The 14,664-nt window shown below is 30.2% G+C and overlaps 1 protein-coding gene and 1 long non-coding RNA gene across 3 annotated transcripts; both read right to left on the reverse strand.

Moving 5' to 3' along the window:
• Nucleotides 1-3,407: 3,407 nt before the first annotated feature.
• On the reverse strand, nt 3,408-4,121 carry LOC145108147 (uncharacterized). Its single transcript, XR_013708083.1, has 3 exons — nt 3,989-4,121; nt 3,731-3,846; nt 3,408-3,614 (listed from the first exon to the last, which is right to left on the reverse strand). It is a non-coding gene; the product is annotated as an uncharacterized LOC145108147 (long non-coding RNA).
• Nucleotides 4,122-6,186: 2,065 nt separating this feature from the next.
• On the reverse strand, nt 6,187-13,247 carry TRANS11 (translocase 11). Of its 2 annotated transcripts, none has more exons than XM_079082463.1 (8): nt 12,893-13,247; nt 12,716-12,793; nt 11,937-12,160; nt 10,399-10,846; nt 9,259-9,323; nt 8,215-8,408; nt 6,982-7,190; nt 6,187-6,452 (listed from the first exon to the last, which is right to left on the reverse strand). In XM_079082463.1, exons 1-8 carry the CDS (start codon nt 13,046-13,048, stop codon nt 6,270-6,272), a joined length of 1,557 nt encoding a protein of 518 aa, XP_078938589.1. In that variant the 5' UTR covers nt 13,049-13,247; the 3' UTR covers nt 6,187-6,269. The 2 variants fall into 2 exon arrangements, with proteins under 2 accessions (XP_078938589.1, XP_078938595.1); XM_079082469.1 differs by having other exon boundaries at nt 11,937-12,149; nt 12,893-13,027.
• Nucleotides 13,248-14,664: the final 1,417 nt, after the last annotated feature.

Consider the following 14,664-nt stretch of genomic DNA (forward strand, 5'->3'; position numbering starts at 1 on the left):
TGATATATTTATTAAATTTTTTTTCTATAAAAAATAGACCTTAATTTTTTTCATCAAAGAAAATGAAGTGAGTTTTTTTCGAAAAAAAAAAGTTTGTTTTTTATATATCATAATGGATCTCTATGGAAAGAGGACGAAAAATCGTGAACAACGGTATACTCGATTTTTTTTTTGATAAAAAGCATGGCCTAAAAAAAATTTTAAACGACAAAAAGTGGTGGGTTTTTTTTGTAAAGGGTGGATTTTATGGTATAATCCGGTGTGTGTGCGTCCAATGTAAAAGTGTACATCTATTTCCTTGGCCGTTAATCGTTATGATTTCCGACTTTCACGATTGGTTCCTTGGTTAATTATGGTTCTCTATTGAACCTCACCCTATATATATATATATATATATATATATATATATATATATATATATATATATATATATATATATATATATATATATATATGTGTGTGTGTGTGTGTGAGTGAGATAGCCGAGTCACCCCCTCTTAAGCAAACACGACAAATATGTGCGATTAACCGTTAATGTAATAGTAAGCATGATAATTGCTTTTGCAAAAACAAAAATCAAAGGAACCGTTCATTCTCATTTTGGTAATTTGTAGTATTTTTTACGATTAACCCAATATATAACTTTATTACATATTCTTATTAATAAATAAAAAAACAGAAAAACCAGACTTATTATCTCCTAATCTTTTAAAAAACTATTATCCTACTTGTGTGTCAATTAAAAGCATTATGTTTTCTAATTTTAATTAAATTAATAATTTACAACCGGATAATTTATGAAAAACACGTTGCATAGCCTAAATGAAAAAAAAAAATGGTAACATAAGTTTTCAAAACATTGTTTGCTTTCTCATAATAATGCTACCATTTTGCGAGAAAATGCAATGACATTAATTTCTACAAACTCTAATTATAGTTTTGCTACAACACAAGCTTTATAATTTAAGTCAACAATGTCATCAACTAAGTTTAATTTTAAAAAGTTAAACCGATTTCTTGGGTTATCCCGTTGCAAATCATTACTTTAACCATAATCGGAACGAAAAAATAATTTTAATGGACACAAATATAACATGGTTTTTGTAAGGTTATCAAAAACGCGATTTTGATTGTAGAATCATACAATTCTACAATCGTACATTCATATTTTGATTCTAATGTTAGCAAATTGGTTTTTAGGTAGAATCGTAGCAGAATCATAAAATCGTAAGCATTTCGATTCTACCTACGTTGATTAATTGACTTGTTGACTATTTGACCGGCTACCCTTCTCGTTTGACTCTAATTAAATGAGTATAACTCTAAAACTCTAAAAGGAAACAACAAACGGGAAGTAAAATGCGAACCCTAGCTTCAAGTTCTCTCCCCCTTCAGCTATGATTAACCAAAATGTGATTCAAAACTTCAAAATTCTCCAGCAAAATTGAAATCGTAGTGCCTCAAGCCATCAATTACTCAACGCCTCAACCTCAATACTACTGCTTCACGACTCCACGGATCTGTGAGCTTCAAAACACGATTACAGGTATGATATGTGAAATTGTGAAAGTCTCTCAGTATATTCTGTTTTACGTTTTTAAAAGCTTCAATAAGCAATGATTAGTGTAGTTGAACTGTTGAACTCTTGAAGTTTCAAAAAAGCTTCAAAAGACAATGTGCTAGACTGCTATCTGCTATCAATTTAATGGTTTAATTATCAATTACACATTATTATGGTACTGTTTTGCTTCCTTAAAAGGCATTGATAACATTCTAGATAAAGTCGGATTATCTGATACTCTGATCGTAGTTTGTGAACTCTAGAACTAAACTTTTTTCACTGCCATATCAATCTCTTCTTGTTAATACTCAAGTTGTTCTGGCTTGTTCAAAAAGCAATGTGCTAGACTGTTATATGCTCACAATTTAATAGTTTAATATAGTTGAAGTTTTAAATCTGATTGTTCTTATCTTTGAGATCAGATTGTAATCAGTTGCTTTTGCTTATTTAGTTTCTTATTTTTCTTAGTTCTTACTTCTTAACAGCTATGATGAATAGTAGTTATGGATCAACACCTTCAACTATTTCTGCACCATCGAGTACAAGTAGTAAACAGATGAGAAAAAAATGTTCCCGAGGCTAGAATGCATACCGGTTGGGAGCATGGTAAGGAAGTGGGTTACAAGAAAGTGATGTGAGCATACATTGTAATTCAACTGATGGATGCAGTTATATGTTGCATGTTTTAAAATTATAGAGTAAATTACACGGATGGTCCCTATGGTTTAGGGTAATTTGTACATTTAGTCCCTAACTTATTTTTTTAAATAGGATGGTCCTTACTATTTGTTTTTATTACGTGTTTGGTCTCTATTTTCTCTAAAAATACTATTTTTCCCTTTATTTTTTAATTTATTTAAATAAACACACCCCCTTTTGGGGTTGGGGTGTCACTTTCGAGTTAAAAAAATAAGTTATGGACCGTTCGTGTTTGGTCTCATCCGCTCACCTCACCTTACCTACCCCATCATTTTTTCTTATTTAAATAAGAGTCTTTTTAGGTAAAATAGGGACCAAACGCATAACAAAAACAAACAGTAGAGACCTTCCGAGTTAAAAAAATAAGTTATGGATTAAACACGCAAATTATCCCAAACCATAGGGACCATTCGTGTAATTTACTCTTTTTTGTAATGCTTCAGCGGATCATACAATGAACAAATATAAGTAAATACCGATAAGGATTAAAAAAAATTGTGAATATGTCAGAAACTTGTATTTGCTACTATTATGCATAGAAAAAGAAAAACAAGTCAAGCAACTTATACTAATGAGACAACTTAGAAATATTGTCCCACCCAAAAAAAAAAAAAAGATTGTGCTCGTACTTTCATAACACCATAATCCCAAAATCTTTTTTAAAAAAGCTACAAATAATCCAAAACTATATTTTAAAAAAAAACAAATCCACTTAAAAAAATTTAAAAAAATTAAATTAAATTAAATTAAATAAATTTAAAAAAAAAAAAAAAAAAAAAAAAAAAAAAAAACAAGTTAGGTCTAGAAGCCTTGTAAGTGGTCTTGAGCTTCCTAGTTGGAGGTCTAACTTTCTTGAACACCAAAGGGAACTTAATTTTGGAATTATGGAATTGATTTTGTTCATAATACCATATAGTACTTGTTTTTTTTTTCTTATTAAGACGATGTATTTTGAAAAATCATGAAACTATAGCAATGTACAACTTTAGCATTTGAAAATTTGCTAACATTAAGTATAAAAAATCATCAGAGTCCTATTTATAAAATCAACATGATGATAACAAAAATATCATCACAATAACATTGTTATTAATAATACTTTTATTATTATTAACAAAAATAATGATATACCAATTTTCACCAAGAATTAAGTATTTAAAGTCACCATATCATGTACATTTAAATTGAAACAATGGGTACATATGATACATACATCTCATACACATGAATAAGTGCCATATATAGATATACACAAATGATTCTCTTAACAAAAAGTTACAGACTTTTTACCTCGTTGATAGCTAACATCTGACCATTGCTCTTCTTCACTTTCTTAAGCTTCCTAAGGAAGTACCTGTTTACAAACACAAAAAACAAATCAACACATTATGAAGATACAATAGCGAATACAAATGCATCAAAAACTGCATACGTTTTCATTCACGAAAGAAAAAAGCGAATGTAATGTACCAGAATTTGCTCTTAGCACGAACTTCGTTCGTGGCCCAAAGCTTCATACGATAGATCTTCGGATGCTCATCGGTCACCGAAGGTAGGGCTCTTCCTACAACCTGGAACTGATAAAACTGCAATAGAAACAGCAAAATGCACATTCAATTATCGCCACATTTTGTAAAATCATGATCCAAACAAACGAAGATGGTTACAGAAAACCTAATTTAATGCTTAGATACTCGATACGAGAAAATCAAAGACGATGAAACTCGCCTTGTAACTCATTTTGATATGCTGCTGTGTCGATCAATTTCACGGAATTTTGGGTTGCGCAGAGAAATGCGGTATTGCTAGAGAAAGAACCCTAGTTGTTTGGCCCGGGTCTATATGGACCGGTGTTGGGTTGGCTTGAGTCCATCTTTTAGTAAACATGTGATTTTTTCTTAAAAATAAATATAAATTAATGTAAAATTACCATAAATTGAGGACAAATATAATACCAAAGCATGTTTTTCAAGCTTATGGAATAATATTTTTAATTTATAAAAGGGTTGCAAGCTCCTTCTATTGATGAAAAATAAAAAAGATTATCGTTGCGAAAATAATTGTATTTGTTCGATTCACAACCCGTTGATTGTTTTTGGCTTAGATCATGAAGACTAGGGGTGTAAACGAGCCGAGCCGAGCCCGAGCCTGACCAAGCTCGAGCTCGGCTCGTTTAATTTTGAATAAGCTCGAGCTCGAGCTCGGCTCGTGAACAATTTGGTGAGCTCGCGAGCCTAAACGAGCTTATATATATATATATATATATATATATATATATATATATATATATATAGAGAGAGAGAGAGAGAGAGAGAGACACACACACACACACACATATATATATATATATATATATATATATATATATATATATATATATATATATATATATATATATATATATAGGCTCGTTTAAGCTCATTTAGGCTCGTGAGCCCACTAATTGAAGCTCGGCTCGAGCTCGTTTAATAAACGAGCCTCATATTTAGGCTCGAGCTCGGCTCGGGCTCGGGCTCGTTTAATTCGATCTCGAGTCGAGCTTTTAACGAGTCGATCCCGAGTAGCTCGGCTCACTTACACCCCTAATGAAGATTTCTATGGGGATGTGAAATTTTTAGTGGATGCTATAATGAGTTATGAATAAGTCAACATCATACACATTGAAAAGTGCAAAAATCTTATTGCACACAAAGATAGTGTTGTTGGTGAAATGTAAAAGAAGAAATAGATTTAAAAAAAAAAAGGATTAATGTTGTGGAAAGATAGATATCTAATCCCAATATATAATGTTCTCGAATTCTCTAAGAGTTTTACTATTTAAAAAAAAAGTATATATTTATTGATAGCAAAAAAAAGTATATTCTTTACATTTTCCGAAAATATAGAAATAAAATTAGTTAGGTAGATCTCAGTTCTAGTTTTTTGTTAAGGCAATGTTTGGCGTACTAGCTGAAAAGCTAGATGTTAAATAAAAAGTTAGCTGATAGCTGAAAAGGTAGCTGTTAAATAAAAAGCTAGCTGATAGCTGAAAAGCTAGCTGATAAAAAATAACGTTTGGTAAAACTAGTTGAGAAGCTAGCTGAAATATATAAAATTACATAAAATGACATATAATAGCAGGGATAATGACGAAAAAACCACTATATTTTGTCACATTTTCTGGTTTAACCACCAATTTTTAATAAGTTCCGAAGAAACCACCAATTTTTAGTAAAATGTTTCAGCACGACCACTTTTACCTAATAGAACCTATTTTAAATACGAAAAAAACACTATATTTTTCTAAAAGTTCGGTTTAACCACCAATTTTTTGGTGGTTAAACTGAACTTTAGATAAAATATAGTGTTTTTTTCGTACTTAAAATGGTTTTAATAGGTAACAGTGGCTACGTAGAAACATTTTATCAAAAAATTGGTGGTTTTTTCGTAACTTTTTAAAAATTGGTGGTTAAACCGAACTTTTGGAAAAATATAGTGCTTTTTTCGTCATTTTCCCTATAATAGTATGTGTTCCTATAATTAATTGAGGTAATTGAGGGGTGTATTTGGAAAATTTTTAAAAAGCTCCTAAAAAGCTAGTCTAAGTAGCTTTTCAAAAAGCTAGCTTATAAACTACTTTTTGGCTTACCAAACACAACATAAAAAAGCTCGAAAAATAAACTAGCTTATCAGCTATCTGTGGCGCGCCAAACACAGCCTAAGCCTAAGATATGAGTAGGACCTTGCCTTGAGAGTGCTAAGGTCATGCTTCTTTTTTTCCAAGTGATAAAAGGATATAAGAAACAAATAAATGAAGTCAAGACCTAATAGGAAAAAACATAAAACCCTTCTTTTCTCTGTTAATTCGTTCTTTCTGTATTAAGTAAAAAAAAACCACTCATATACTACGTCTTATCCTCATTAAGTTAAAAAAAAACACCACCCTATAATCAAAATTGACTAGATATGAGCAATTGTGTAAATAAAATCTAATAGGTAATTACATAAATATTTCAAGAATGAATAAAACCTATACCGAAATAAGACCTACATATCCAGCCGATAACATTAATATGCATGAAATAATGTATGCACCCGCAACAATTACAGGTTCCTTTATCCCACATGATTCAAGATGGTAATGCAAAGGAACTGTTTTGAATAACCGCCTTCCAATTCCTTGTAATCGTTTAGTGAATTTGAAGTATGATACCTACCAATTACCAAACATGTGTAACATCTCATCAATTTATAAAATCATGTTTTTACTTTTTACAAGTTTATATGTTCATGTAAAGATTTGTCAATCGAATTAGAATTTGCTAAATCAATTATAATTGTTTTACATAGTCGATGATTCTCCTATTATCCTCCCATGCTTAAATAAAACCATTATGTTATACCATGTGTCGATTGAAACCATTATATTTTTTGATTTTGATTAAATTGATGTTTCACAAGGTTCCATAGCCTATATGTAACTAAAATATTACATGGCACGATTAATTTCAAGAAACATTAATTGTTATTCTAGAAAATTGCTGCCATTTTGATAGAATCTGTAATGCCATTGATTCTAAAAACTGAAACAATTATGAGCATTTAAAATCTATGAATATATAAATCATTAGTTATATCAAATATTTTCTATCCAAGTATTTAATAACTTTATAATTTTATTTAGGTGATGTTAAATAATAATAATAGGAAGTGATTGATATTTGATAATGAATTAATGATACCTGAAGTATAACGGAAAGTGCTTCCAAGATGATGATTCCAGAAGATATAAGTAAGGGAAAGAACATTCCAGTACAAGCAGCCATTGCAGCGAGGGCCCCACCTAATGCTAAAGTTCCAGTATCCCCCATAAACACTGAAGCTTTGTATCTGTTATGGAAAAGGAAACCAACACAAGCTCCTGCCATTGATGCTCCAAAAACTGCAAGATCTGTTTTTATATAATAATAAATAAATAAAATCTCAATTCAATGTTTTCCAAAACTCTTTTTGACATCTTTTTAAATGGCTTGATTTTTTCCATTAAAGTTGTGTTTGGCGTGCCACAGCTAGCTTATTTTTCGAGCTTTTTTAAGTTGTCATGTTTGGCTAGCCAAAAAGTAGCTTATAAGCTAGCTTTTTTGGAGCTTTTTGAAAATTTTCAAAATATACCCCTTAATTAATTATAGAAACATATGTTTTTAAATACCCTTTTATGTCATTTTATATCTTTCAGCTAGCTTTTCAACTATAGCTTTACCAAACGTCATTTTTTGTCAGATAGCTTTTCAGCTAATTATGATTTGAAATTTATAGCATATAATTATAATTTTGATCATAAATTAAGTATTTTGATATGTAAATATATTTATAAAATAATTATTTAAATGTAGTAAACTGATTTAATAAATAATACAAACAATGTAATAACATTTTGGGTTAATCTCATAAAAGACCTTATACTTTGTGTTTTTTCCAAATTAAACCTCATCTTTATTTTTTTTTTCCAGAAAAAGACCTTGTATTTTTTTCATTTTTTCCCAAAAAACCCTCAACTTTGTGTTTTTCCGAATAAAACCCTAAACCTTCTAGCTGTTCCCAAATAAATCCTCAACTTTTTTACTTTTTCCAGAAAAAACCCTCACATTTTACAACTTTTTTTGGAAAAAAATGACTAAAAGGGCCAGATCTCAAAAAAATGAGATTACTAAAAAACTTTTATGAGATTAATTAGCCCTAACATTTAAAGTAATTTTAGCAATACAATGTAAAATAATAAAAAAGCGGGGCCCACTCATGAGGTGCACGAGAAAAAGGGTTCTTTTAAACCATTAAAAAAAAATTGGTTTTAACTTTTAACTCACTTAAGAAAATACTTAAAGTGACTAAATCGATAAAATGGTGAAAGTATTAAGTGTTTTTTAGTGTTTGGCTTAAAAAGAATTTTGTGAAAGAGAGGGGGAGAAAGTAGAAACCTGAACAAATTGGAAGGACTGCAATTGACATTCCTATAAATGAAAGGGCAGCAGTTCCTCCAGCTAATCCATCAAGACCATCAGTCAACTCCACTGCATTTGCCATTGACACAAAGCAGAATGAAGTCAACAATAAATAAGAACCACCCATGCACACCAGCCCTAGCGGCAGAGGTAGCGGCACAACCATTTTACTGCACAAAAAAGGGTAATTCGGTCATTTATCATTATTTACATTCCACTCCCAAATCTATATTTACACTAAGCATGGTAATAAAACTATCGACTCTTATCATTTCTTTCCATTACATCATTGTACTTTAAAGGGTTGTTAGGGTTTTAATCTCATGAAAGATCTTATATTTTGTGTTTTTTCCAGATTAAACCTCAACTTTATTTTTTTTTTTCATGAAAAAGACCTTGTATTTTTTCATTTTTTCCGATTTGACCCTTTTAGTAATTTTTCTCCAAAAAAAGTTGTAAAATGTGAGGGTTTTTTAGGAAAAACTAAAAAAGTTGAGGGTTTATTTGGAAACATTTAAAAGGTCGAGGGTTTTTTCGGAAAACAAGACAAAGTTGAGGGTTTTTTTGGAAAAAATGAAAAAACATAAGGTCTTTTTTCATGAAAAAAATAAAGATGAGGTTTAATCCGGAAAAAAACACAAAGTATAATGTCTTTTATGAGATTAACCCTACTTTAAAAATCTACCCGATTATATCATTAAATTTCCAATTTTATTTCTTTTCATGACCTTATACAAGAGATTTATGAAGATTCACCAGACTAGTTATCATTAATAATGTCATAAACGTATAATACGTATTAGTAAAGAAACAAAAGGGAAAAAAAATAACAAGGGAATTAGGGAAATTTTGTAAATGGTTGGATATAATAGGTAAACATGTCAAAATTTATAATAGTTTTATAATAAATATAAATTCTAGAATGGGAAAAACGTGGAAGAATATAGGATTTGAGTGAAAGATTGATATATTTAGGAAAGATATTAGAGTTACCATCAAAATAGTTACAAGAAAGTATACATGCTGTAAGGTGATGATATGTTCCTTGAACATAACCAAAAATAGAACCATGTTCCAACTGCCACCTGTCCAATAATAAAAACATCATCATGTATGTAACAACTCATTAACATGACATGACATGACAAAACAGGTTATACTGTGTTTGGTGTGAATTTGGACAGAGACTGATGTCGATTGGAGAAAAAATTGTATTTTTTTGTCCGACAAAAGAAGATGAAACAGTGAATCCCTCTCGATCTTGATCTCTCGTCAATGCAAAAGACGAAAATACCCTCTTATGAACAAATAATACTGCATTTGGCATGCATTGGAATCGGACTCTGACTGATGTCAAATTGTCGATGGCACAAAAATTGCATTTTTTGTCACACCCCAAAAGGTGGAAAGGGGATCCCGCTCAATCTCTCGTCTGTGCAAAAAGACGAAAATGCCCTCCTCATCCTTGTCATCAAAAACAGCCCTAGAAAGCTTGTAAACGGGACACATACTGATGCCAATGGGACAAAATTGTAATTTTTCTCCCACATAAAAACATGGAAGAGGGACACCCTCTCGATATCCTGTCGTGCAAAAAGACAAAAATGCCCTCCTATGAACAAATAAAACCGCATTTGGCACACATTGGATAGGGACTCTGACTCTAACTCTAACTGATGTCAAACTGTCAATGGCACAAAAATTGCATTTTTTGTCACACCCTAAAAGGTGGAACAAGGATCCCGCTCAATCTCTCGTCTGTGCAAAAAGACAAAAATGCCCTCCTCATCCTCGTCATCAAAAATAGCCCTAGAAAGCTTGCAAATGGGAAACATACTGATGCCAATGGGACAAAATTGTAATTTTTTGTCCTACATAACAACATGGAACACAAACTCCCTCTCGATATCCTATCTATGCAAAAAGACAAATATGCCCTTCTACGAACAGATAATATCACATTTGGCAAGCATTGGACTGGGACAGATGTCAATCAGACACAAATTGAAGTTTTTGTCCCACCAAACAAGGTGGAACAGGGACCCTTCACCCCTCTTGATCTCTCGTTTGTGCAAAAAGACAAAAATGCCCTTCACGCCTTAGTCACCAAAAAATAGCCCTAGAAAGCTTGAAAACTAGTAAAAATCTTTTAATTTTTACCTCCAACAAGATTCTTATCCAAGGAGACAGCCCATCTTTCCTCCTTTTCACCAAACTCAAGAAGTCATCCACTAATCCAATTGTAGCAAAAGCTACAGTTGCTATAGATACTCCAGAAACTTCTATAGAACTAAAACCAACTAAAACTTCAGCAACAATTACACCAATAGGAATGAGAAACAATCCACCCATTGTTGCAGTTCCTTTTTTAGAGGAATGCCTAGCTGGCCATTTGTTGATAATTTGTTGCATCTTTGAAAGTCTAAATAAAGGTACACAAATATATCCAGCACATGACACTAAAAAAGTTGAGGCTATAAAAGGGCATATTAAGTGAAAAGGTGGCAAAGGGAGTTTCACTATTCGCCACGCGTGCGAATCCAAAAGTAGGAGAAGTATTGTTAGGAAAGTGATAAGGCCAATGTTGATGAAAATTCCATATTTAATCCTGAAATTAAATTTTGAGTTGGGTTACAAGGTGTTATAACAAGGGATAATGATGTAAAAACCTTTATGTTTGTAAGTTTTTGTTGGTTTTACCCAAAGTTGTATTTTATGTCCATTAATGCCTCAAGTTTGCAACTTTTTTTTCAATTTGACCTTTTGGTTTATTAAAGCCCTTACATTTGGCAGAAATGTTGGGTTTTACCTTTTTTTTGGTTCATAAAAGCCCTTAAGTTTAGTGGAAATTTTCAGTTTTACCACATAAATTTGCAAAAAGGGTAAAATTGGAAGAAAAAAAATTGCAAATTTGAGGCATTAATGGACCTAAAATACAACTTTGGGTAAAACAGACAAAAACTTGCAAACTTAAGGGTATTTATGGCATTTGCCCTTATAACAAGGGTTAAATGCAAGAAATAGCAATGTATAGCATTGTAGGTTCTTTTTTTCTAGGGTTAATCTCATAAAAGACGTTATATTTTGTGTTTTTTTCCGGATTAAACCTTGTATTTACTTTTTGTATTTACTTTTTTGTCTGAAAAAGACCTTGTGTTTTTTCATTTTTTCCGATCTGGCCCTTTTAGTCGTTTTTTTCCAAAAGAATTGTAAAATGTGAGGTTTTTTTCGAGAAAAGTAAAAAATTTGAGGGTTTATTTGGATGCAGTTAGAAGGTTGAAGGGTATTTTCGGAAAAAATGAAAAAAAAAATACAAGGTCTTTTTCAGGCAAAAAATAAATTTGAGGTTTAATCCAGAAAAAAACACAAGATATAAGGTCTTTTATGAGATTAACCCTTTTCTCTATTACATGATTGTACTTTCAGTAATTTAAGAAAATTACCTAATTATAGCATTGTAGTTTCATTGTTTCAATATATTTTTTATTAATACATTATACTTTAAAAAATCTAAGCCAATTAGAATAGAAAAAAGTGCTTTGTATTTGAATTTCATTGCTATAATCGGGTAGATTTTTCAAATAGGACAAAATGGAAATGTAGGGTACTATAAATATAATAAACAAATATATAAAAGTAGATTCCTATTTCTTGCATTTAACCCTTGACAAAATGACTATGAAGAATCTTATTCTTACCTGTTTCTCCTACGAGATCTACCCATTCTTGCTAGTTTTTGAGCAGATATTGTTAGGGCATCATCAGGTTGACGAAATTTCTCACTTGATGTTGGAATATCAACATCATTAATTGGATTCAATATAACATCTCCATCACTTTCTTCACCTTCACTTGATGAAAAGGAGTATCCAATAGATCCATCACTATCACCTCTATCATCTAGTGAAAAACTAGACATATCCTATGAAATTGATGAACATTAGTAAACTGAAATCATAATAGATATGCATACCATGAATCTATTTCTAAGAAAGATTATCACAATTGTACTTAAACCTTGAACAAATTCCTTACAGAAGTGGCTTTTTATATGAATTGTAGGGTTCAATCATCAATGTGTATTTCACCTTTTTTTTCAGAATTGTGTGCAAGAAAGTGGTTTTATATATGAAATAGAGAAGTTGAAAAAATAGATCTAATCTTTAGTTAAGATGATATTATTCTATACGCTAGATCACTAAGCAAGATCAAATTAGGAAAAACAAAAAAGGAATTCCAAACTCCATAGCTCAAAGGTCAAATTCATGTAAATGGCATCCACAACTGTACTATTACAACAACCAGGGAAGTTTTGCATCTCTCTCGTTTCAGTGGTCAAGTAGAGTTAGGCTTTCTTAAATCGACCAAATTAGGTTTTCATCGTAGGCAAGTTATTTAGTGATTGGACCAATTCTCTTAAAAATTCCTAAGAGTTGACTTTCAATCAAACGTTAAAGTAGAAACAGGCGGAAGATACCCAATCCATAGTAGCAACAACAAGAAGTCTGTGCCTCGTAGAAGAATACGCATATTTCTGAAATTTCAATGTCGATAACTGGAAAAAAGTAACAAAAAACATCAAAAAAATTATATATTAATACATACAGAAGTAAAAAACTTCTTATTACAGTTAAGAATCGTGTGGTTACTTTACCTTGCCCTTGAAGTAGAAACGGGAAGAGAAATGAGGACTTAAAGGAAAGCTATTGGTGAATGATTGACGCGATCGAATTAGGGGGTTTAGAAGCCCTGATCGAGGGAAATTAAGGGATGAACACCAAGAATGAGATGGCATGATTAGAGAAGCCATTGAGGGATCATATTATGTGTTGTTACTTGTTAGTTATTGCACACCATACGCAGAGAATGGGGGAAGGAGACAGGCAGCTTGCTTTGGAATTATCGATGGCCCCTCTCGGAGTATCGGTTTCTAATCTGGGAAGATTTTTGTGAAGGGTACTTCGTGGATTACTTAAACTTGCACCTTCAAAAATGGATATTCTTTGGAAAATTCTAGTTAAAAGGGACTCTAATGAAATATTTATCTATAAACTATGTCAAATATCTTCCTATTTAATAAATGAAACTTTTTGTCCACTTCCATCAAACATTTTACATCAAAGTTAATTTCCACTTATACCCCTCCTTCATTCAATATTCAATTCAATTTGTTTTTTTTTATCTGAATCTAAATTCATTTGTGTATACATTATTATTTACAAAATAATTTTTTACAATCATGTTTTTAATAAACTACTTTTAATAAAATTTTATAATTCTTTAATTTTCTATTATCATTTTTATTCATCAATATTCGTTTTCTTTTTTACCCGTGGTTTCTACGGGTTGTAACCTAGTTTATCTATAAACTATGTCTAGTAGTAGTACTCTTTTAAACATGTTTGTTTTTTTAAAGAAAAAATTAGAAGAATAATCTTTTAGCTTTATTTTTTTGAAATGTTCCTTATCAAAATTTTTTAGAGAAAAATGGTTTATATGGAACAAACCTTGTACACAAACGGTGTTTATCATGGATGTTGTTAGATGGATCTATTAGATTAAAATAATTTTAGATAAGGACTATTTTTTGCTATTTTATGAAACTTGCTTAAGAACCATTTGTAAAATTTTACACAAAGATCATTTGAAATATTACAATGTTATTATATATTTTTAGATAAGTCTTTCACTTTTTTCTTTTTATATTTCCGGTCCTTTTTTCACAACTTTTTTATTATATACTTTTTAAATATATAAAAAAAATTGTCTAGATTTTATCTAAAATATCCAAACTAAAATACATAATTAAATATTTTCGTTTTCTATTTTTCATCTAAAAACATTTGAATCATAAAAACATCATTTTATTATTTTTTTTTTAATTTTTACATGTTTATCTTCATTTATCTTATACAAATATATTTATTTTTATGAAAAAATATGATGTATTATTATAAAAAAAATATATTATAGAAATAATAGTATATTTCTATTTTATTTTAAAAATATAAGTATGTGATTTTGAATTAAAGATAATAATATGTTTCGGTTTTGATTTCATAATATATGTATAGTAAATCTTATATTACTTCGATATAAAATTTTGATAATTAATTTTAAAAAATTATTTGGTTTTATCAAATTTTGAATATATTTCTTAATAAGACATAAACTTCTCAAAAAAATAATAATAAATAAAAATAAATAATAAATAAATTGTTAGCTAGTAGATAACTTTGATGATGCTACACATACTAAAATAATTAATTAATCATATGAATAATATGACATTAAATTCCATTTAATTTATTTTAGTTGATGGAAAATAATTTTTTAGTGAAATTGATGTTATATTATTTCCGTTTAATTACGTTTAATATGACATTAATGTTATTTGAAAGCCAAAAGAGCACCATTTGTATGATT

This window comes from Lactuca virosa, chromosome 1 (assembly GCF_052849685.1).
Source record: "Lactuca virosa cultivar CGN04683 chromosome 1, Lactuca_virosa_CGN04683_v6, whole genome shotgun sequence".
Taxonomy (NCBI): domain Eukaryota; kingdom Viridiplantae; phylum Streptophyta; class Magnoliopsida; order Asterales; family Asteraceae; genus Lactuca; species Lactuca virosa.